Source organism: Papio anubis, chromosome 6 (assembly GCF_008728515.1).
Source record: "Papio anubis isolate 15944 chromosome 6, Panubis1.0, whole genome shotgun sequence".
Lineage (NCBI taxonomy): Eukaryota > Metazoa > Chordata > Mammalia > Primates > Cercopithecidae > Papio > Papio anubis.
Window position 1 is genome coordinate 131,957,900 of NC_044981.1, and position 21,618 is coordinate 131,979,517.

General features: G+C 39.7%; 2 protein-coding genes across 35 annotated transcripts in view; one reads left to right on the forward strand and one right to left on the reverse strand.

The window, feature by feature from the left end:
* EPB41L2 (erythrocyte membrane protein band 4.1 like 2) overlaps positions 1-15,303 on the forward strand; it is a 235,323-nt gene extending 220,020 nt beyond the window's left edge. For 33 of the 34 annotated variants that reach the window (XM_021937876.2, XM_021937882.2, XM_021937886.2 and 30 more), the window contains one exon: positions 6,081-7,333. The gene's annotated coding sequence lies outside the window, so the exon portion shown is untranslated. Of the gene's footprint in view, positions 1-6,080; positions 7,334-14,985 lie in introns of those variants that run through there. The other variant, XM_021937865.2, reaches the window with a different exon arrangement.
* SMLR1 (small leucine rich protein 1) lies at positions 11,411-19,519 on the reverse strand. Its single transcript, XM_003898187.5, has 2 exons — positions 19,047-19,519; positions 11,411-11,825 (listed from the first exon to the last, which is right to left on the reverse strand). The coding sequence occupies exons 1-2, from the start codon at positions 19,282-19,284 to the stop codon at positions 11,740-11,742; spliced, it is 324 nt and encodes a 107-aa protein (XP_003898236.1). The 5' UTR covers positions 19,285-19,519; the 3' UTR covers positions 11,411-11,739.
* Between the last annotated feature and the right edge of the window lie 2,099 nt (positions 19,520-21,618).

The following is a 21,618-nucleotide window of genomic DNA, read 5'->3' on the forward strand; positions in this document are numbered from 1 at the left end:
CAGGGCTCAGGAAGGTCAGCCCAGTCCCGAAAGTCCTGAAGATGGGACTTGGGCCTTAAAGGACCCACAGAAGAGCCTCCTGAGAAGGTGGGGACTCCAAACAGCGTGAGCATGTTCCAGCAAACCAGGAGAAGCAAAAGCATTTTGCTGAATTATTTGTAGAACAGATACTGTGCTTCATTTGACTGCAGAGAATAACACTGGATTTAATTTCTCCCTCTACTCAGCAGATACACAAATATCTGTGACAGAGGAAAATGGCAGTAGATTAGTATAGCAGATTGGGTGTAAGCAGTTCTCAAACTTAATGGTCTCAGGACCACTTTATACACCTCAGAATCATTGAAGAGCCCAAAGAGATTTTGCTCATGTGAATATCGAAATTTATCATAAGTCAAAACTGAGAAGTTTTCCAAATATTTATTAAGTTAAAAATCATCACATAGTGAAAGAAGTCTGTCTAGAAAGACTGTGTATGTTGTGTGATCAAACTGTGTGACATCCTGGAAAAGGTAAAATGATGGAGACAGTAAGAGGGTCATTCACTGCCACTGATCTCAAGAGTCTTAATATTGGGAAGTTATCAAGCTCATGGTGGCCAAAACACCATTTTCCACATTCTAATGTTCACCTAAAAGCTTGAATTTTATCATTGGCAACAAGTACTGTCAATTGTTTCTCTTGAGGCGACAGGCTCAACTTCATTTTCAATAAAAGGTTTACCTAGTATCCAAATTGAATAACGTCGTGTGTCTGTCAGTGATTCTCTCAAGTAAGAAATGTGGTTTATGAAAAAGCTGCTTCAACTCACAGTGCAGACATTCGCATAGATGCTTTTCCTCTAGACATTGTTGTACTTCTGTATGCAGCGGGAGTGGCGTGTGCATACTTCCCATTTCATCACACAGAATATTAAAAAGACACACTCAGGCTTGAGATGTAGAATAATTAATATTTCTTCTGTTTCCTCAAGGACATCCTTAAGTGAAACTGTCTTCTCTATTTTACTGTGAGTGCACACTGGTAAAGAATAAGGTGTCAGGCTGGGCCTGGTGGCTCACGCCTGTAATCCAAACATGTTGGGAGGTTGAGGTGAGAGGATTGCTTGAGGCCAGGAGTTCGAGACCAGACTGGGCAGTATAGCAAGAGCCTGTGTCCACAAAAAATTTTTTTAAATTAGCTGGGTGTGATGGTATGTGCCTGTAGTCCTAGCTACTTGGGAGGCTGAGGCAGGAGGATCCCTTGAGTCCAGGAGTTCAAGGCTGCAGTAAGCTATGATTGCACCACTGCACCCCAGCCTGGGTGACAGAGCGAGACCCTGCCTCTAAAAAAAAAAAAAAAAAAATAAGGTTACCTCAAATATAGTTTGATTCCTCTGCTTCGACTTATGTAGGCTCAGCTGCCAATAGGTTTACTCACCGTTGTTTGTCTACACCATTGGTGAAAATGCCAACACACTAGAAGGGACATAATGTCTTGGTATGATAATGAAAACAGTTTTGACTCTATGATCCCCGTAAAGAGACTGAGCCATCCTCAGGGGCCGCAGGCTACACTTCATGTATATTTTAGTGATAATACAGACATTTTAAGAACTGACTTTTTTCTGGGTTTAACCAAGTGAAAATTTAGCATGCTTGCATTTTTGGCTCTGGGATTTTTATTGTATTTATTTATTTAATTTTTGAGACAGTCTCGCTCTGGCAGCCAGACTGGAGTGCAGTGGCATGATCTCAGCTCACTGCAACCTCTGTCTCCTGGGTTCAAGTGATTCTCCTGCCTCAGCCTCCTGAGTAGCTGGAATTAACAGGCATGTGCAACCATGTCCGGCTGATTTTTGTCTTTAGTAGAGATTGGGTTTCGCCATGTTGAACAGGCTGGTACCAAACTCCCCACTTCAGGTGATCTGCCCTCCTCAACCTCCCAGAGTGCTGGGATTACAGGCATGAACCACTGTGCCCATCCAATTTTTATAATTTAAACAATGGAAATTCTGTTTAGAAATTAAAATCAAATATGCAAATTGAGGACCAAAGAAGAATAAAATGAAAAGTTCAGCATTTGAAATAACTGTCAAATCCATAAAGTATCATTTAAAATTTGATTTTACACCTGAGTGCACGGAGTTCAATTTTGCTTAGGAAATGCAGTGTCTTAAGACAGAGTCTTGCTCTGTGGCCAGGCTGGAGTGCAGTGGCACGATCTCAGCTTGCTGTGACCTCCGACTCCCAGGTTCAAGTGATTCTCCTGCCTCAGCCTCCCGAGTAGCTGGGATTACAGGCGCGTGCCACCATGCCCAGCTAATTTTTTTTGTAATTTTAGTAGAGACGGGGTTTCACCGTGTTGGCCAGGATGGTCTCGATCTCCTGACCTCCTGATCTCCCTGCCTCGGCCTCACAAAGTGCTGGGATTACAGGCGTCAGCCACTGTGCCCAGCCTTAAGTAAATATTTCATTCCTGTTTTCAGAATCTTTGTTTCTATTATTGCTCTGTGGTAATTGAATGTTCATTAATCTGAAGAAATGTTATTTTCTTGTGTTATTTGCATTGTTGTATTATTTGGGGGAAAACCACATTTTTGCATTTTTATTGAGACTTCTCTCTAGATGAGTGCTGTATCATTTAAAGGCAGCATTGCTAGTGTTTTCTGTCAAATGCTTCTTAAAATTAATTTACTGAGTCAATTTCTGGAGTAGAGCACTCAAGATTGAGATCAATACATGAGGCCTTTGTCTCTAGAAACTCAAAGATTGTGCTTTTCAGGTAAGATCATAGAACTTCTGTGTATGACCTTTTTTCACCACTGCTTATTGGGTGCACTGAGAGGGATAAATAACTCTCCGAGCCCTCTGTGAGTGCTTAAGACATAGAATTACACCTGTGATTAGATGAAATTGAGCCACATTGATCTATTCTCACACTGGCCAAAAGAGGGGGACATAGACCAGGGAATGTGACTATAGTAAGAAATGTTTACTGACATTGTATAGGCCGGGGTGGAACAGTGACACTTGGAAACAGAACAGTAGTATGAATGCTTTTATTTTTGTTGACTTGACCACAATTCTAATACATAAAGTATAATCCGTATGCTTAACAGCTATTATCTTACCCAAACTCAGGATGAACCTTGTGATATTGTAAAAATGAAAGCATGTTGAATTAATGTCTATAATTAATGCCTGCCAGTTTGTATTGACAAAGATGCCCAGACTTCTATGAATATGAGTAGAATTCAAGCTTAGAAAAAGAAAAGAATATTCTTGAAACTTTTACAGCTTTTACATGAAGAGCCAGTGCCTAGTTTTCAGTTTGGTTGGAATATATAATAAATCATTTAGTCCCAAATTCTAGCCTGTAAAAAAATTGTCAGATACTAAGTTTACTTCTCACAGACATCTCACAGAGGACAGAAAAGTACAATATTTCTGATGTACAATATTTCTGATGCTTATGTAGCAGTGACATTGGTGATTCTATCTTTATCTCTTCTCTTTCCCAGCTCAAAAGCTAACGAACAGTTTAGTACTTAGGAACATATTTCTACATGTGTTTAAGTGCAAGAAACAGTCAAAAAAGATATGTGGATATGTAAATAAAGTCTTCATACAATAAGTTACTCCCTGTTCATCCACAGCAATAAGAAACTGGGATGTTTTGCACAATATCTAATTAACTCAAGAGTTAAACTTGATTTACTGATTTTTAAAGAATGAGAAAGTAAATAAGTTTTAACATTAAAATGGCAATAAAATGATTCTGAAAGCTGTTTAGAATCCTAAGAGCACATCAAGGTTATCATTTATAATATTCATTACCAGAAAAAAAGTTTATTAATGGAAATAGATTACATTTTGAGTTTATTTGGGTAACTATGTCTTTTTCTCTCTATTTAGCTCAGTAAATGTTGAAGTTTTTTGAGATCAAGATCTATTCCCTTCAATTCCGACATATGCTTAGTTTCCTATAATAACTTTGAAACAAGTTTAATTTTAGCTTTTCTTTACAAATTTATGACTCATTACAAAGTGAAATTTTTATTTTTGATGAAAACAGATGCAAAGAAATAAAGTGACATAGGGTCTAGAGAAAATGGAGACGAGAATCCTAAACATTGTTCTCTGTAGGTTTTCAAGCCCTGCTAGCATCAGGGATTTGTTCTTTTAATAACATAAACTAGGCAAAATGGCAGCTGTGTTCAACAAATGATGCATATTTACTAAACAAAGCAAATGGAAATACCAGCTCTGAAGGAACAAGAACAGGTACCATGACTAAAGGTGTCATATAACCGCCAAATCCAATTTGATTGGTAGTTGAATCCATTTCCCTTTATCATCCCCCACATTTCTTTTCATAATTACTAACCTAAAAAAAGACTTTGTGTTTTCTCCATTGATTTTTTTCCCCCTCCGGCCTAGAATCAAGCAGAAGTACTAGTGAGTAATGAAATAGCCTAAGGCAGACAACAGGGTAGAAAACAATGAAGTTGATTAATCAATCTGTCCTGAATAATCAAGAGGCTGTAGTATTATCTGTGATAAATCTAAATGGTAGGGACTTTTTTCATTAAAGCAAGAATTACTTTTACCTAACCAAAAGAGTGTACATTCTAATTGACTTTGGGACCAGTGTCTCTTGGAAAAGACATTAATTACCACTCTCCACTGTCCTTTGTGATTACCTATCATTTGCCAAAAGTTTCAACCAAGTTGAAATATACAATGAAACAACTGCCACCTTAAAACCCTTTGCTCTCTCAGGGCCATTGCACCGTCATGGGTTGTTTTAGTCTTCTCCACTTACCTTTGATTGTGGGCTTCTGTAAGACTCTGTGGCTTTCACTTACTCCTGTGCTCACATGAGACTTAGTTCTGTCTGTTGGTTTCACTTATCGCTTGTTCTGATGCCCAAATCTAGATCCCTAGGCCTAATGCTTCACCCAGGCTGTAAGCCTTCATTCTCTCCTTTTTTTGAGGTCCCAGACTCCAAACCTTATCCTTTCTTATACTTCCTTCTTCACCACCACACTCTGATTATTCTTCTTAGTGGTGCCTCTCAAATTTCTCTCCCACCTGATTTCTGTGGTGACCACTCAAGTTTGGGTCCTGGCCGTCTGGCAGGAATGCCTGACATTTTTCAGCTTCCTCATCCAGCTGGACTCCTGCAGTGGTCTCCTGACCGTTGTTCCTGCCTCTACTCCTTGCTGGCTTCAGCCTATTCATCACACTGAAGCCACAGCAGTGTTTTCAAAACGTAAATTACACCGTGACAAACCCTTCCTCACAACCAAAGAAGAGGCAATCCCAACCTCCTTTCCTGGGCTTATCATGTCCTGCATGAGTGGCCAACCCCAGGTTCTTTGACCTGTCTTTTATCTCTCCGTGGCTTTTGTACTCTGCCCTAGACCATTGCAGTAGATTGCCAGCTGGTCTTTTCGTCTGAATGTTTTTTCTTAATTCATTTTTTTTTTTTTTTTTGGTCTATTAGATCAAGCTGGTACTTCTCAGGTTATTAAAGAAAGAATAGACCTAATATTTTGTACCTTTATTTACTACTCACTATACCAATGCTTAACTTTAGTAATGTCCATTTCTTCACTGTCCTATTCCTCCCATTCATTTCTGCATCCTTACTGTCATAATAACCAGGTACTTCTTCACCTCCATGCCTCTTTCCTCATTGTGTTTTTCCACCTGAAGCACCATTTCCATTCATTTTAGCACAAAGAAAATGGGCTTTGACTTTCCCCCTCCCTGAGTATAACTTTAAAATCTACCCTGGTTTCTCTCTTTAAATTCTTACTATGTGAATTGTCTCTGTTTTATGCTAATAAATTCTTTTGCAGTGAACTATTAATTGCCAGTTGCTTTCAGCATACTTGTCAATTCTCCAGGTATTACAAGGCCCTTGAGAGTGGAATAGTGTCTCATGCTTGTCTTCTGGTAAACATACTATTTACTGTAAGACTAGGCAGACAGTAACTGTTGATTACTTGATTGAAAATTTGATGAATGTTGCCTTTTTTTCAAGCCTGTGTTTTTGGAATATTTAAGCCTTCTATTTTTTTTCTCTCCTAGAAAACTATTTTTTAAACAACACTCAACTTTGTGAACCCCTGAAGATTTTTTGACCGTTCCGAGTCTTAATACCACACCACTATTCCAGCGAATTTATGCTACAACTGGTAACAATGACCAGAAGTCTGAAGAATTAAAATGCCAACACCAAACCTTTCCTTACCAGCTCTGGTCTATATTGCTCCCATGCATTTAATATATTATTTTGTTTTATAACCACTTCTAAATATTCTTGGTTCTTTCTTTTTTGTTGTTGTTAATTAAGGGGTTTTGGTTTTGTTTTCTGTTTACTTTGTGTGCAACTACCTGCTTTTAATGACTCACTTTGATCAAATGACAGTGAACAAAGCCAGCCCAAGCTGGTAAGGTGCTGTTCACCTGAACAGGTGCTGTTGTGCAGAAAGGAAACTCTGTGACTAATTTAGATAGTGGCTTTCCTTCTTCTGGATTCTTTTCCTTGAATTCTCACAGTATATATTTACGGAGTTTCAAATTGCAGTAAATATACTGTATGAGAAAATATTAATACAGATAAAAAGCATTTCTTACATCCTGAAAATTTTCTAATACTTGAGAATTTCACAGGGATGTTTTTTATATTGGACCCTTTTGACTTTCCAGTCCTGTGACTTTCTACTTTTAGTAGAGAGTCAGAATCTCTGGACTGGAGAATTACGAAGAAGTTCACTGACTGTGCACTGTGCTTAGAGACCCTGCCGCACCACAGTGCCAATGCTTGTCAGACACATGCCCTTCGGCAGCATTCCAGAACAGGAGGGAAGAGAAAGAGAAAACTCTTTCTTCCCTTCTACTAAAAGATTCAGGCAGCTTAAAACCTTAGTGCTTTCTTTCTTAACAAACCCAAATTTCAATTCTTTCCATTGTTTGAACACTTGGGTAGAACTCTCGCTTTGTATTAAACCTCCTTGTCTACACGTGTAAAACTGACCTTTTGTTATTGAGCAGGCCTATCTCTTTCAGCTAGTTTGATGATTCACACAGGTTTGAGGACGCTGGGGAGAAGGGGAGGGGCTGTGGTGGTGTTCTGTTGGTTACAAGAAAGTTATACCATTTAAAGCTGGTACCAGAGACCTGATAGGGACTTATTAACTATATTGAACATTTTTTCCTTTGCCTTTGACCCTATGTATAGTTACGATGCCAGATTAGATTTATAGCAGCTTCAAGTTGTATTAAATGATATTTTGCTTCCTGTAATACTGTTACAAAATAAAGTTTGTTTATTCTCTAAACTTGTCACTTCTCTTTTTCTAAAGGTTTTTTAAAAACAAACTCGAGTGATTTTTTCATCAGAAGTCTTAGTATTTTGTGAAAAGTAGCATTTCAAAATCTGTTTTCAGCTCTTCTGTAATTTGATGATGCTGCCAACATCACTATTTGAAACGGTGAAAGCGACGTTGAAAGTTTGTAAATGTAATGTTTAACGTGCCAGATTCCTTCTGCCTGGTTACATAATCCATTCCAGCTTTTACAATTTCTCCAAGGGATATTTTCGCTTGTTTTCTTTGTGCATTTTTCATTTTGTTTTCAGGAAATATTTTAGCTGTACCATCTGAATCTTGCTCCTCTGCTTCATGTCCTTCTTTACTTTGTGTCCACTGGCCCTCTGTGTTTCAGGCAAACTAGGCCCCTGAGGGGCTGCATCCCAGTCTGATTGGGATTCTTTCTTGTAAAAGTTTCGTTGGGGCACACCGGGTTACGGTGCTGTTATCGAGCAAATAACCAACAGGGTACGTTTCTTGTGAAGTGTTATATAGAATTTTTTTCTCTAGTCATTTAAAGTAAGTACATTAAATACAATTTGCATAACTGTCGTCTTTGAGATCTGTTTCCACTAAATTATCTCTCGCCTTGCGAAAGGCCTTTCTCACTTTCTCTATAATTATTACAAAAACAACAGCTCCCTGGAGAATCCAGTCTCAGCAAGCTGAGCCTCGGGAATACTGTGGAACCAAATGATTTTGCAAATGTATGTCTCATCAGAAAGTTTGTATAACACTCACATTGAAATCATCGGTTGAGCTTCCCTGGGTGTCTTGAAGACCATATTTGCAGTGACAGGAAGAAAGTTTGTCGTCACAGGTCCTGTGGACTAAGAAATGTAGTGTGCGGGGATTAGGGCTCAGGTTTATTCAGCTGAGACAGCAAGAATAGGGTTTAGGGCTCGGGGGTCATTGAGAGAATCTGTGGGAATTAATACCCACAGAGCCACTTGAAACAGTGGTGGTAATTATTCCCACCTGTGACTACAGGCACACGGCTGTCTTTGAAAAAAACATTGTATTACAGAATGTTTCTCTGGCTGTTATAATCTCATCTGGTAAACTGGGCTAAATGATAGAATAAATAGGAAAGAAAGTAGATCCATAAGATTTTGGAACTCGGATTTGAAAAATTTGAAAAGTGGAAAGAATATTTTTAAATCCCCAATCTGTTTGATGGTAATTATACATTGGATGGTATTTTTGAGTACATGTTTTCTGCCGTCTTCTGCTTGTCACTCACATGTTAGACTGTGTGTCATTGCCTACATTGTGATCAATTCGAGGCCTCTTCTGACTGGCACACCAATTATAAAGTCAGAAAACAAGAATCTTGTGAGCATGCTTTGAAAATTATAATAACTTTTTCGTAAATAGAAATCAGAAAATTTATTTTCAAAACGTGCTTAATGTCGTGAATTCTGAGAGTTATCAGAGTTCTGAATTTTGATGGTTATCAGAGTTGTGAACTCTGATTTCTGATACTCAGTCTTGCCAAAGAACTTGAGATTTCAACAAAAAGCTGTTCTTATTATCTAGGAATATTTACCTCTTCTGAATTTTCCAGTCGCTAAATTATGTCTGGAAAATTCTGGAGGCTGTTACCTGGCCAGATTATTTTTTAAAAGGGTTTGCAAATAATATTTCAGAAAACATAAAATTTCTGTTTTATCACCTAGGTTTAGGATGTCGAGCAGTCATGGACCTGCAGTTTCTCAACACCAAATTCCCAAATTACCAACATGATTATCAAGAGGGATGGAAAGATAATATTTACAGCTTTGAGTTCATTCTATTACATTTTTAGCTGGTCACAGTGGCTCATGCCTGTAATCCCAGCATTTTGGGAGGTAGAGGCAGGAGCATAACTTGAGGCCAGGAATTCAAGAATAGCATGGTCAACCTACAGAGACCCTGTATCTACCAAAAACAGAAAACCAAAAACAAATCCAAGTGAGGCTGTGCACTCCTGTCCTGTAGCCAGAGGCTGAGGTAGGAGAATCACTTGAGCCCCAAGAGTTTGAAGTTTCAGTGAGCTATGATTGCACCACTTCACCCCAGCCTGAGTGAATAGAAAGACCCTGTCTCCAATATATTATATAATATGTACATATTTTTAATATATATATATATATATGTTTTTTGGTAAATTTATTGAAAAATAATGACAATGTGACAGAAAGTAAGGCACCTATTAAAGTGTTTCATTGAAGGTCTCCAGTTGGAGAAACATTATCCCTATTGGTGAACTGTCTCAGATTAGAAACTGTTGAAATAAGATTAGAAACTGTTGTAGTGAGACCATTTAGGGTTGTGGGAGCATTTCTGGCCCCTGGTGAAAGGCCTTGGAGCATAGGTTGCAGCTGAATGTAGGATTATGTAGGGAGATTGCCGACTTGTTCTAGGTGGAGGCCAAGACAGCTTGTTTTGGCAGCAGGAATGCAAAGGACCAAAGCAGTCCAGGCCTGAATGAGATCTTAAACTGGACCTATGAGAATGAGAAGAGCAAAGGCGTGACTGTGTGGCTGCTTGGGAAAGCTGTGCTGGATAAAGGATTTGACAAATTTGTTAGCAGTGCCTTCAGGAAGATGATAAACCCTGGAGACTTGTTCCTTAATGGGAAAATGAACGTGTTTCTGCTCCTCTCTACATATAAAAACATTCAGGAATCTAGTCAGTTTCATTGGAGATTCTCTACTTTCATTGGATGGCAGAGAAAGAAACGGGTCTTGCTCTGAAGTACTTGGTAGTGCTTGGTGCTAAAAACATGTCTGTATAGAGCTCATCTGTTGTCACAATAGCTGAGATGGTGGACCAGCACCTGCCAGAGCCGGAATTGGGCTTCTAAAGTGCCCATTATTAGAGGAAGATGGAGCAAACCTTGATAGCTGAGCCACGAATTTGGCTGGCAGCTGCCTGAGATAGGAAGATGATGTGTCCTTTCACACTTTCTGTTAAAGAAAGCATTTTTACATAAGCTGATTTCCACCAGGGGCTAAAAAGAGATCTCTCCTAAAACTGAAAGAATATTGTTATTCCTTCCATATGGCAAGAGCACTGTTATTCTGAATTAGTTCAGTCTGAAAACCCCAGCAGACATTTTCATTGTAATCAAGGGCAGTAAAATGCAGAAATGAGTGTCTTTATTCTAGCAATAAGTTTTATATTATGCAAGAAGTGCAAATGCAGACTACTCACGGAATGGGTATCAACAATTTTAGGGTGGGGCTGAGGGGAAGAAGCAGTAAAAATCCAGCACTGGTGGTGTATTCTTGCTTTGGGTCATCCACACAACCTTTTGTATGACCGTAAGCCACCACTGAAACGGGCATTTCTTACAGGTGACCACATTGATTATGTTTTATAAAGTGGATCACTCAACCTGTTAGTGTCCTGCACAAAGATTGGAACGTAACCAGTCTTACACTTAGAATGCGTTGAACACCTTTGATTTATGTTAACTGGAAGAATGTGGGGAGCACAACAGTAACCACAATCTAGTTTAACTACCCCTAGAATTAAGTTTCTTTTCAATTACTATGTTGTCTCTTTGGGGCTCCCACTGAAAGAGAAGAATTGCAGTGAAATGTTGACTTCTCTGCATAGTTAGAAATAGCTCCCTGTATTTTGGTATTACAGGCAAAGACTTGTATTCTCCTCCTCAGGAATTATGTGAACATTCTGTTCTTTCCTTTTCCCATTACCAAATTGCCAACATTTCCACGTCGCATCATTTTGAAAGCTACATTTGTGGGTGAAACATACCTAGTGTGGGGATACTCCACTTGTTTTGTTCATGTTTGTGACAATAAGGATTTGTAAAAGCAATCAGAAAAAGGAGAGAAGCAAAATCAGGTCCAAAAATGATACCTGAACAGTGTCATTTAAGAGTTGCTGAACTACAAGAAGAGCAAGTGGAAATATTCTTGCATACAGAATCTACTGAGCTCTCTCCAAGGCATTCTTCTTTTGCTATTCATTGGATCTCCACCAAGGTTTCTTCACCTCTAAAATCAGAATAATACGGGTTCCCATGGGATTATGTAGTAAGGTGCTGCAGAATTTTATTTTTTAAATATGCCCTTTAGAGCAGACACAGTCACAATAAAAGTTAAAAAGTTACAATGTGTCCAGTGTATATACCCAGGAAATCTCTTCTTGGTACTTTTCAAGAGCTGCTGTTTTACTGAGTCTCTGAGAAGTCCTCTCGGATAATAGCTGCCACTTTTCAATAAGGTTCAGAACGAGTATCTTAGTATTTTTTCTATTTTGCTATGGTTCTAGTTTATCAACCTATTTTATTAGCTGAACTGTTGAACGTTGCTTGCTGACCAGTAGAAACTCATTGTGCTTTAGTTATTGGAAAGTCCCCAATGTCACGTCCATTTCATTCTCCGGTACAGGGAAGAGCCATCCTTGGGATTATATTGGCGATCACAAGTCTGGGACAGTTCTTCATTAACTGAAAGGAAAAATATTAGTTAATAATTTGGAGACATCTGAGTGCCACTGGTCATTTAGAGTTCATAAGGGGTATTGGCCAGCATATCTGACACTGAGCCTTGGCAAGTCACAGAAGTCCAGGTCTTCCAAGCAGGTCATATTACAGGATCTATCCTTACTTCCTCAGCCACAGCCAGTGGAAATGTAAAGGCTTCTTTCCAAAGAATGGCCCTGGTTAGAGCAGACAAATTACCACTGTAATGAGAATTGTTACATGCTAAGTGTATTTAGATTTTGTTGATTAAGTTGAAACCCCCAAAGCAAGTCACAGTGTCTGCCCCTGCTCATCCCTCCCAAAAATGTGTTTGGGCTTTAAGAGTCTTTGGACAGGTCAAATTAGTTTCTCCCTTTTACCTTTTGGCATATTTTACGGATGACTCTATTTCAACTTTTTGCAACCTGCTCATTCCTTAACCCCTTAATATATAATTTCAGTTAAAGCTACTCTACTAAAATATTAAAACTCAACCATGACATCAAATTACTGAATCTAGTGGCATTTTCCAATCCCTAGTTTTCTTCCTCAGTAGCATTTGACACAACCCCTCTCTCAGCCTGCCCCCATCGTTCTCCTCCCTTTGGCTTTTATAGTGTGCCACCTCTGTGCTTTTATCTGCTCCTTGGCTTCAACTATTATGTCTGTGGTGATAACTAGATTTGGTCTTTAGCCCTGAGATCCCTTTTGAGATCCTGACACATATTCGTTGGGATCTTCCTGGCACATCAGAAGACACAGCTCTCTTCCTGAAACCAGTATACACAACTGATCCTGCTTTCACCCTCAAAAATTTTGTTTTCAGAAGTATAATTAATCAAGCCAGAGACCAGGAGCTTCTAATCTCATGGGAGATAACAAACATGTTTATAGACTTGAACCTGAAAATGTTCTCCTAGGCTCCCACATAAAGCCCATGCAATTTATCCCTTGCTTGATACCTTGTAAGCCATGTACCCCAGGACACATGCACTTTCCCTGACCAGGCCTCCACAAATGCTTATCATGTTAGTCAGGGAACGTACATATGCGTTGGAGAGTGAAAAGCCCCCAACGACATGGGCCTCAAGATTTAATAGCCAATACTTACTGAGTGCTTGTTCTGTCCCAGGCACTGTGTGAAGCTCTTTGCAATCTTTGTCATTCAATTCTTGCGATGACATGATGAGCTAGTCATCATTATTAAATTACTGATGAGCAAACTGGGGCAGAGAGATGTCATGATGAAGTAATTTGCCCAAGATCAGAGAAACATGAATTCAGGATTTGATCCCAGGCAGTCTGACTTCAGAGACCGCACTTTCAGCTGCTGAGTCACACTGACTTTCCGTAGATTATCACTATTTCAAAGGTATTCCTTTGAGATGGCCCATGGCTTAGACTTTTAACTCACTGAAAGATGAGTAATTTATTCCCTTTTATTCTTAATTGCCAATGGCTAGCTGCACAATAGGGTGCTTTGAATGAGGGACCAGTATACAGATTATAGAGCTGAAAACGGGTGACCTGAAGCATGAGATAGAAAAAAAGTGAACTTGTAAGAGTGGAGAGAGAACTGGAATGGAGAGGCCAAGAGGAAGCTCGTCAATCTACAGTGAATCATCTACCCATTGAATAAAGTGTCTCTCTGCTAGGCACCAAGTGGAGAGTGAGAGAAGTGAAATAATGCCTCCCTCACCTAAAAGAGATTGCAATTTGACTGTCATTTCATTTCGTTGGGTCTATTTAGGAGTGTGTGCAGAGAGATTCGATAGGCAGGTGGCCTTGAAAACACCCAAGGTCGTGGTTGTGGAAAATCCTGCAAGCAATGCAGTGTGCCCTGTTAGATCACAGGTAAAGAAATGTGATCTGACTCAGGCAGATCTTTATGTGGAAGAATCACCATCATCAATAATTATTATGACCCCTGTTATATTAAGAGATTGATCAAATTCTTCAAAGATTTTGTAAAATTCTTGCCTTTTTAAAACTGTCCCACAGTTGGTGGTAAGTTGTTTATCTGCCTGGACCAAAAGGATTCAACAGATAGAACCCCTACTGAGGACTCAATACTCCAGAGGTGGTATGTGGGTGAAGAGGGTTATCTCAGGAGCCAGCCAGGGTTCGAATCCTCTTTCCACCACATTCTGGGTAGGTAACCTTGGGCAATGTACTTAATTATCCCAAGACTATTTTAATAATAGCTACTGTAATGCTATAATCACACAAACAGTGCCGCCTTAGAATTCTCAAGCCAGCAGGGATAATAATGACTAACAGTTGTTCAGAACAGGCACTGTTAAGAACCTTATATGTATTACCTCACTTAATCACCATACCAGTCCTCTAGTATGTCCTGCTGTTATTTCTATTTTACAGAGCAGGAGACTGAAGCTTCAAGAGGTTGAGTAGAGTGAATATGAAGTTCAGTGAAAGATGCCTAGCCAGCCTGTATATTATCAGTACTTTAGTTATTTGTTTTAGGATGTACATTGCTGAAGACCAAGACCTGGTCAACTACCTGACTTTCTTTTTGGGTCCAACTCTGTGCAAAAACATTTAGGCATTTCAGTAGACACATTTAAAAAGTTTTTAAAATAATGACTATTTTTGGCCATGTTTGTCATTTTAGACAACAATTTGTTCCTGATCAGGGTGATGGTGTTTTGGGGGTGGGGTGGCCTGGAAGTAGAGGTTTGGGAATCTCAGGACTTGGGGAAATAAGAAAATGAAAACTTCCAACCTAGAAGGTGCAAAATGTCCATGACAATGGCTGATGTAGGGTTTGGCTATGGGAAGTTCAAGACTCACACTTCCACCCCCAGAGCTACTCCTCAAGGAAATTGACACAGATTGAAGAGTGAGGGATGTTAGAGAATTTTCTTTCTTCCTTTGTGAGAAAACTGATGTTCTCTACATACTAATTAAATTTACATGCACCATTACCTCCTAAGGCTTGAAGTGTGGGGATTAATGTTGAGTGATTACAATACCTCCACATGCTTTCCATCACATCTTAAAATGGCTCTCTTGTCTGACAGACCCAGCTGTATGAGACAGGCAAGCTGGTTTTCTGTTTTAGAATGCAGGACTCTGGGGTTCTGCGAACATGCCAGTTAATCTGTCAATGTCCTTCTCTTTACAGGAACAAAATAGAAATGATTACACTTGCCATAACCCTGGTTGGAAGATTAACGACATGACATTTGACCATCTGTTTACAGTTTTTTAAGTGGATGCTGCGAAATGGAGATACAAACTGGTGATATTTTATTTCGAGTCCAGTCATCTCATTTGCCTTCAAACTGGAGAGAAGACAGTACTACTTACCCTTAGGAAAATGGTGCCAGAAAGAACTATAATTTTTCAAAGCTACATACTCTTAGAGTTTGGGTGGTTTTTCTTGTTAGGAGAAAGGCATATTTGGAATTAAAGCGACCAGATCAATATAAAAATGAAAACATCCATAGTCTATAGTTGACTGCTAACACTGGAAAATATAATCAATAATTTCTCAAAAAAAAAAAAAATAGATGCAGTGATTCCATGTGGGAGAGGAGGGAAATACAACCAAAAGATGGTTTGAATATAAACTTCAGAAGAGAATATATACTACAGCTTGCCCATCATCTGCTACCCTGACCAGGAATCTGTCAAAGACACCATCCAGGGCCCCCACTTTCCTCACCCAGCTTGCGTTGGGCCCAGTCTCAACAGAACAAAAACTGCCATCAGGGAGGACTACTTTAGTCCACTCAGCTATGCTGCCCTTCTTACAGGAAAGGGGTCTGGATCCAGACCCCAGGAGAGAGTTCTTGGATCTTGCACAAGAAAAATTCAGGGTGAGTTTGTAAAGTGAAAGCAAGTTTATTGAGAAAGTAAAGGAATAAAAGAATGGCTAGTCCATAGGCAGAGCAGCCCCGAGGGCTTCTGGTTGCCCATTTTTATGATTAGTTCTCGATTATATGCTAAATACGGGGGGATTATTTATGCCACCCCTTTTTAGACCATGCCAGGGCATTTGTAAACTGTCGTGCTGGTGGGAGTGTACCAGTAAGGACGACCAAAGGTCACTCTCGTCACCATCTTGGTTTGGGTGGATAGGTTGTGGGTGGCTTCTTTCTGCAACCTGTTTTATCGGCAAGGTCTTTATGACCTGTATCTTGTGCTGACCTCCTATTTCATCCTGTGACTTAGAATGCCTCAGCTGTCTGGGAATGCAGCCCAGTAGGTCTCAGCCTCATTTTACCTAGCCCCTATTCAAGATGGAGTTGCTCTGGTTTGAACACCTTTGACATCCTCACTAAGCATCCTCCAGATGGTTGGCTGCCACTAGTAATAGTGCTTCTAGTCATTAGTGTTCTTTCCAACAATACATTTCAGATAGACCCCCATTGTGTTAAGTAACCGATGCACAAATTTTTGTTCTGCCATGATAAATAGCTCCTTCTGCCTCCTCAGTCACTCTTCGTGTAAATCCTACCTGCAGCCTGGAAGCTCCAGGCACACTTCAATTAGAGCAAGCCCAAGTAGGAGACAATGGGGAAAAACCACAGAAAATGGAGGCTCATTACCTGGCTGAGGGTGCCCCTTCACTGCAGAGGATCCTGCCTCTGGTGAAGTGCTCAGCCCTGACATTTGGGGAAAAGACTTAAGGGAAAAGTCCAGGTTATTATTGTAGCTCTTTGATCAGACATTTAATGAGGCCAGAGTCAGAAACATACAGATTTGCAACATCTCCTCTAACTTCTGCTGATTTTGACAGATGCCTTATGTGGTTTTCTAGAACTGGGATTATTTTCTCTTAGTCTAAAAAACCCATAGTAAAAATTCCAGTATCTGGGACAATCTCTGGTATATGATAGACTGACAGATATTTGTTGAATAAATGAATGAGAATTATCACTATCCAGAATATGACATAAGTTTGGAGTAAGCTTTAAAGTTGGTGTAACGGTTCTACCCAGTGATCATGGACCCTCATCGTGAGAGGCTGACATGCTTGCTTTCCCTTGAGTTAGATCCTATGCTACAAAAATAAAGGCTCTGAGATGGAAGGGACAGACTTACAGTTGTGGGCAAGTCTAGAAGTCAAGAAAAGTCAATAGTGCGTCAGAATTTGGAATGAAGAAGGGGGAAGGAAGTGTGAAGAAACGAGGTTATTGGGAGCCTCTGCTCCCTTCACTCAAATCCTTCAGAAGTAGTTTCAATTGTATTGAGTTACAAACTTGTAGTAACTTTTGTCTGAGACTTGATCTCTAGATCACTTGCACAGTCAGGGATGTGCTGAAGATAGGAGGGCATCACCGTGCAATCATCACAGAGATGTACACACATGGAGCGGGCTGGCACTTGGACTGCATTTCCCCTGCATCAGCCCCTGTGATGCCAGGCCGTACCCTGCATGTTGACTTTTCCAGGGCATTCTAAAGGAATGTGATTGATACATTTATACCTCAGAATTATCTAAATAAAATACCATAGACCCATTTACATGTTACATATTACAGACGTTTTTCCAGGAACGAGTAAAACTATAAAACAGATTCACCCTCTTTTTGCAGAGCCTATCCCAAATACCAGATGTCCCACTGATTTAACTGGCCTGTAATAGCTGGGAAGTAGAGGCCAATAAAGGATCTTGATATCCATGAGGCTATCTAGACCTGTACTTGCTGCAGTTTTTGAAATACTGAAAATTTCATCTAGCCAAGGAGGCAGCTGGAGATGAAACTTGGAAACTACAGGAAGTGTCCAAGTCCCCAATGGTGACATCAGCATCCTTTTATTGTCCCTGGGACCTTCAGTGTTAATGGGAGGCTGAGATGCAGTGAGTGTTACTGATGGGAATCTTTGCAACAACTCTGAAGAACTTTTCGACTTGGAAGACACTGAAGGGAAGCCATGATTAGGGTATTGGGAATTTCTTATTTTCTCTTCCTTTTTGGAGGCTGCTTCCGGGATTCAGTGGTAATGAATGGCCGGGTGACAGAGCATCCAACAGACTGGTCTTAGGGCAGTGGAGGATAAACTGACTTAACAAAGAAAAGGATTTATCACATGAATATTATAGAGTGAGGCAGAATATGGCTTGACCACTCAACAAAAGGGCTGTTCATAAAAATGAGACACACAAAAAATGAAAGGCTAGGGGGATATTTGAGTAAGTTATGATGAAAAACTTGATTCCATGACATACTCTCTGTGTCTTCTAGGATTACTTTATGTTCTCAATCTCATCTTAGGAACAAATATCCCTCATTGTACTTCTGTTAGTTAGGCTATATATTATAGCATTAGTGATTTAAGATTTTGAACATCTGTTTATATAATAACATACATGAAGGCATTTCTTGGACCTGCCAAGCTTTTGTGGAAGAGGAGGGGTTTTCAAATTTGTTTTAATATGACACTATCCAAATTAAGAAATATGACTGGTCTTTGTTGATTTTGCTAAAATAGTTATTATCCTTGATGATATTAATCTCATGTGTACTTGGCACAGTATTAACACATAGTCTATCTAATTACAACCCAGTTTCATTAATTTTAATTATAGCAGAATAAACAGTGTCAATCCAAGACCCAAATGTCCATTCCAAATCACCTTAAGCTTCCTGAGTTTTTTAGTTTTGTTTTGTTTTTTCCACCTTAAGACTGTAATACCATGGAATGTTTACACCAAGGTCAAATATTTATCGATCAGGGCTTTACATTTACAAAGACTGTGACAGCAGAATGTTTGGAACATTCCCTGACCAGAAGTTCAGTGGATGAGAAAATTGTGTGTGTATGCACACACATGGGCGCATACCCACGCACGGACATGCGTGCACATGGCCACATACACACATCTGTAAAGAAGGCAGACCATGATCAATGTTTTCACTTATGTGACTCTATTGCCTTGAGAGAGAGAGAGAGACAAGCAGCCACATGTCAAAATTGCTGATTCACAGTGTATCTGTGATGTGCTACAGGTGAGGCCCCCTACGGCAGGCCTTCACATCCCGGCACAAGATCCACACAGCGGATCAAACTTGGCCAGATTGGTCAAGGAACTTGAGAGAACACTTATTGAGAGACCTACAAAAAAAAAAAAATGTGTTTCTCCTGGCCAGGAAACACTGACAGTGCATCAGTATATTTCAAGGTGTGCTGTGGGAAAGGATGCCCAAGTCCTTCCATGTGTGGCCTCACACTTACCCTCAATCAGTTTGATCCTGAAGTAGGCGATGAGGAGGAGCAGCAGCAAAGTCACAGGGAGGAAAACCCCAGAGAACAGGAACCAACCAGGGAGCTCCCTCATGAAAGCTGACAGTATAGAGCCCATTGCCAACCACACAGACCCCACGGGGACCGTGGGAGTCACAGTCGGGACCAGGGCAACTTTACTCTGAGGCTGCACTTGTTTTCTTCTGGAGCTCTGGCCTTTGCTCAGCATGTCTCAGTGGAACTTTGTGTGGACTTTGCTCTATTTAAATAGCCTGCTGAATTCTGATAGGATTGCTGGCAGGTTACTCTGTAACTCAGCTACTAAGTGTAGAGGAATTGAAAAGTCCGTCTTCCAAGCTCTTTCAGAGGTAAGTATGTATCTGGCAGGGGGTAGGGATGACCCTGGGAAGCTGAGTTTTTTTTTTTCTGTGACAAGTTTATTTAGAATGAAAATTACCTGACCAAGCAAACCTCGTTATTACATATATTCTTTCTATGTATTCTCAGACATAGAAGAGTTTTCCCTGTATTTCCTAAATTTTAGAGTTAAAAATTTCTTAATAGTTATGTCACTGTACCTAAGTACTTATGTCTAGAAAAAAGTGAATTTTCCTTTATGCATAGTTGATACAACTAATATCAAGGAAAGAGAAACGAGGCTTTTCCCACATGTAGAAATTCTTCCTCGTATTCCTACTCAGATTATTTCTCTGAGGAGTGCATTGGTTTACTCATTTATTCAACAAACATTTAATTCTACTAGAACCCAAACTCTGAACTAGGCCAGAGAGTGTCTTATGAGCTGAGGCTGGAAGAATGGGGTGGTGTCAGAGCTTATAGACTCCTCAATGTCCTGCTATGTTCCCTGCTATTTGAACAAAAGTGACCAATTAAAGGTCTTTGATCATGGAAATGCATGATCTGGCCTCAGCTCAGTGAGCACTTAGGTAGTACTTTAAAGAAGGGACTAAAGAGAAGAGATTAGAATAAGCTGTCTCATCAGTGTAGTAAGATATAATGAGTTTGGGATTAGAGATGGCAGAGGGAGAGACAAGGGGACAAGAAAGCTGCAGAAATGAAACCAACAGCCCTGACAGACACAATTCAAAGATTACCACAAAGTAATCTTTGAACACTTACTATATGTCAGGCACAATATAAAACAGTTTATGTTTATAATCTTATTTAATCCTCACAGTAATCTTATGTGGAACAGACTCATTATAAAGATGGAGAAGCAAAGCAAAGAGAAGGTAAATGACTTGCCCAAGAAAAAAAATCTGGTAAGTGACAAAGTTAGGACTCAAATCCAGAGCCCATGCTCTCATCCACTGTGCAATGGTTAGCTGCAGAGATGGTGGTACTGCAAACCGAGACCTCAACACATGCTGGGCAGCAGGTGTGGATGGGGAAAGATATGTCATTTTGCAGTCTTAAATTAAGTTGGAAGTGGTGTAGAGGTGTTCGATCGGAGCCTGGTAGAAATATGGAGAGGCCAAGTCTTGCCATATAGATTTGGGATTTATTATTATATAGATAGTAGCTCAGGTGGAAGGATGGAGAGATGCCTCAGAAAGGAGTATATATCAGAATAAAAGAAACCAACTACAGACCCTAAAGAATGCTCTCATTTAAGACATAGGAGGAAGGATGAGAACCAAGAAAAGAACCTGAAAAGAGAGGAGGCTTTGAGAGGTGGGAAAGAAGCCTAGAGGGAATAATGTTAGGAATGTGGTGGCAAAAGAAAGTTTCAAGAAAGAGAGGAGATAGGTAGTATCATCTACAGGATCCAAGGTAATCCTGATCCACACTGAAAGTTTTGAGAGCATACTTGTAAAGATTTTCTTTTTTTTGTCTCTTTAAGTAGCTCATTTGGGGTATAATTGGCATACAATGAACTGCACATACCTAAAGTGTACAATTTGACATGTTTTGACATATGGATATGCCCACAAATTGATCAACACAATCAAATGGTGAACATACGCACCACCCCCAAAGTTTTCTTGTGTCCTTTCCTATCCCTGTCCTCCACCTCTCCCACTCCCTCAATTCTCAGGCAATCACTCATTTATTATCTGTTACTGTACATCCATTTGCACTTTCTAGAATTTTATATGAGTGGAGTCATGCAATATGTCTCTTTCTGCCTAGCTTCCTTCACTCATCATAATTATTTGAAATTCATTCATATTGTCGTATATGTCAATTTCATTGTTTTGTATTGCTGAATATCATTTCATTATATAGATATTCATTTGTTTATTCATTCACCTGTTCATGGACATTTGGGTTGCTTCCCATTTTAGGCTACTACAAATAAAGCTGCTATGAACATTCCTGTACTAGTCTTTATACATATATGTGCTTCCATTTCTCTTAGAGAAATACCTAGTAGAAATGCTGGCTCATATGGTAAATATATGTTGACATTTTAAGAAATTGTCGGACTGTTTTCCAAGGTGGTTATACCACTTCATAACCCCTCCAGCAGTGTATGAGAGTTCCAGTTCCTTCACATACTCAGCTTTTCTTGGTATGGTGACTCTTTAATTTTAGCCAT

Excerpts from the sequence above, each read along its gene's own strand:
- SMLR1 (XM_003898187.5), bottom strand. The coding sequence starts at position 19,284 with ATGCTGAGCAAAGGCCAGAGCTCCAGAAGAAAACAAGTGCAGCCTCAG. Across the intron at positions 11,826-19,046 it reads CAGGATCAAACTGATTGAGG|TTAATGAAGAACTGTCCCAG; the intron begins GTAAGTGTGAGG and ends TTTTCCTTTCAG.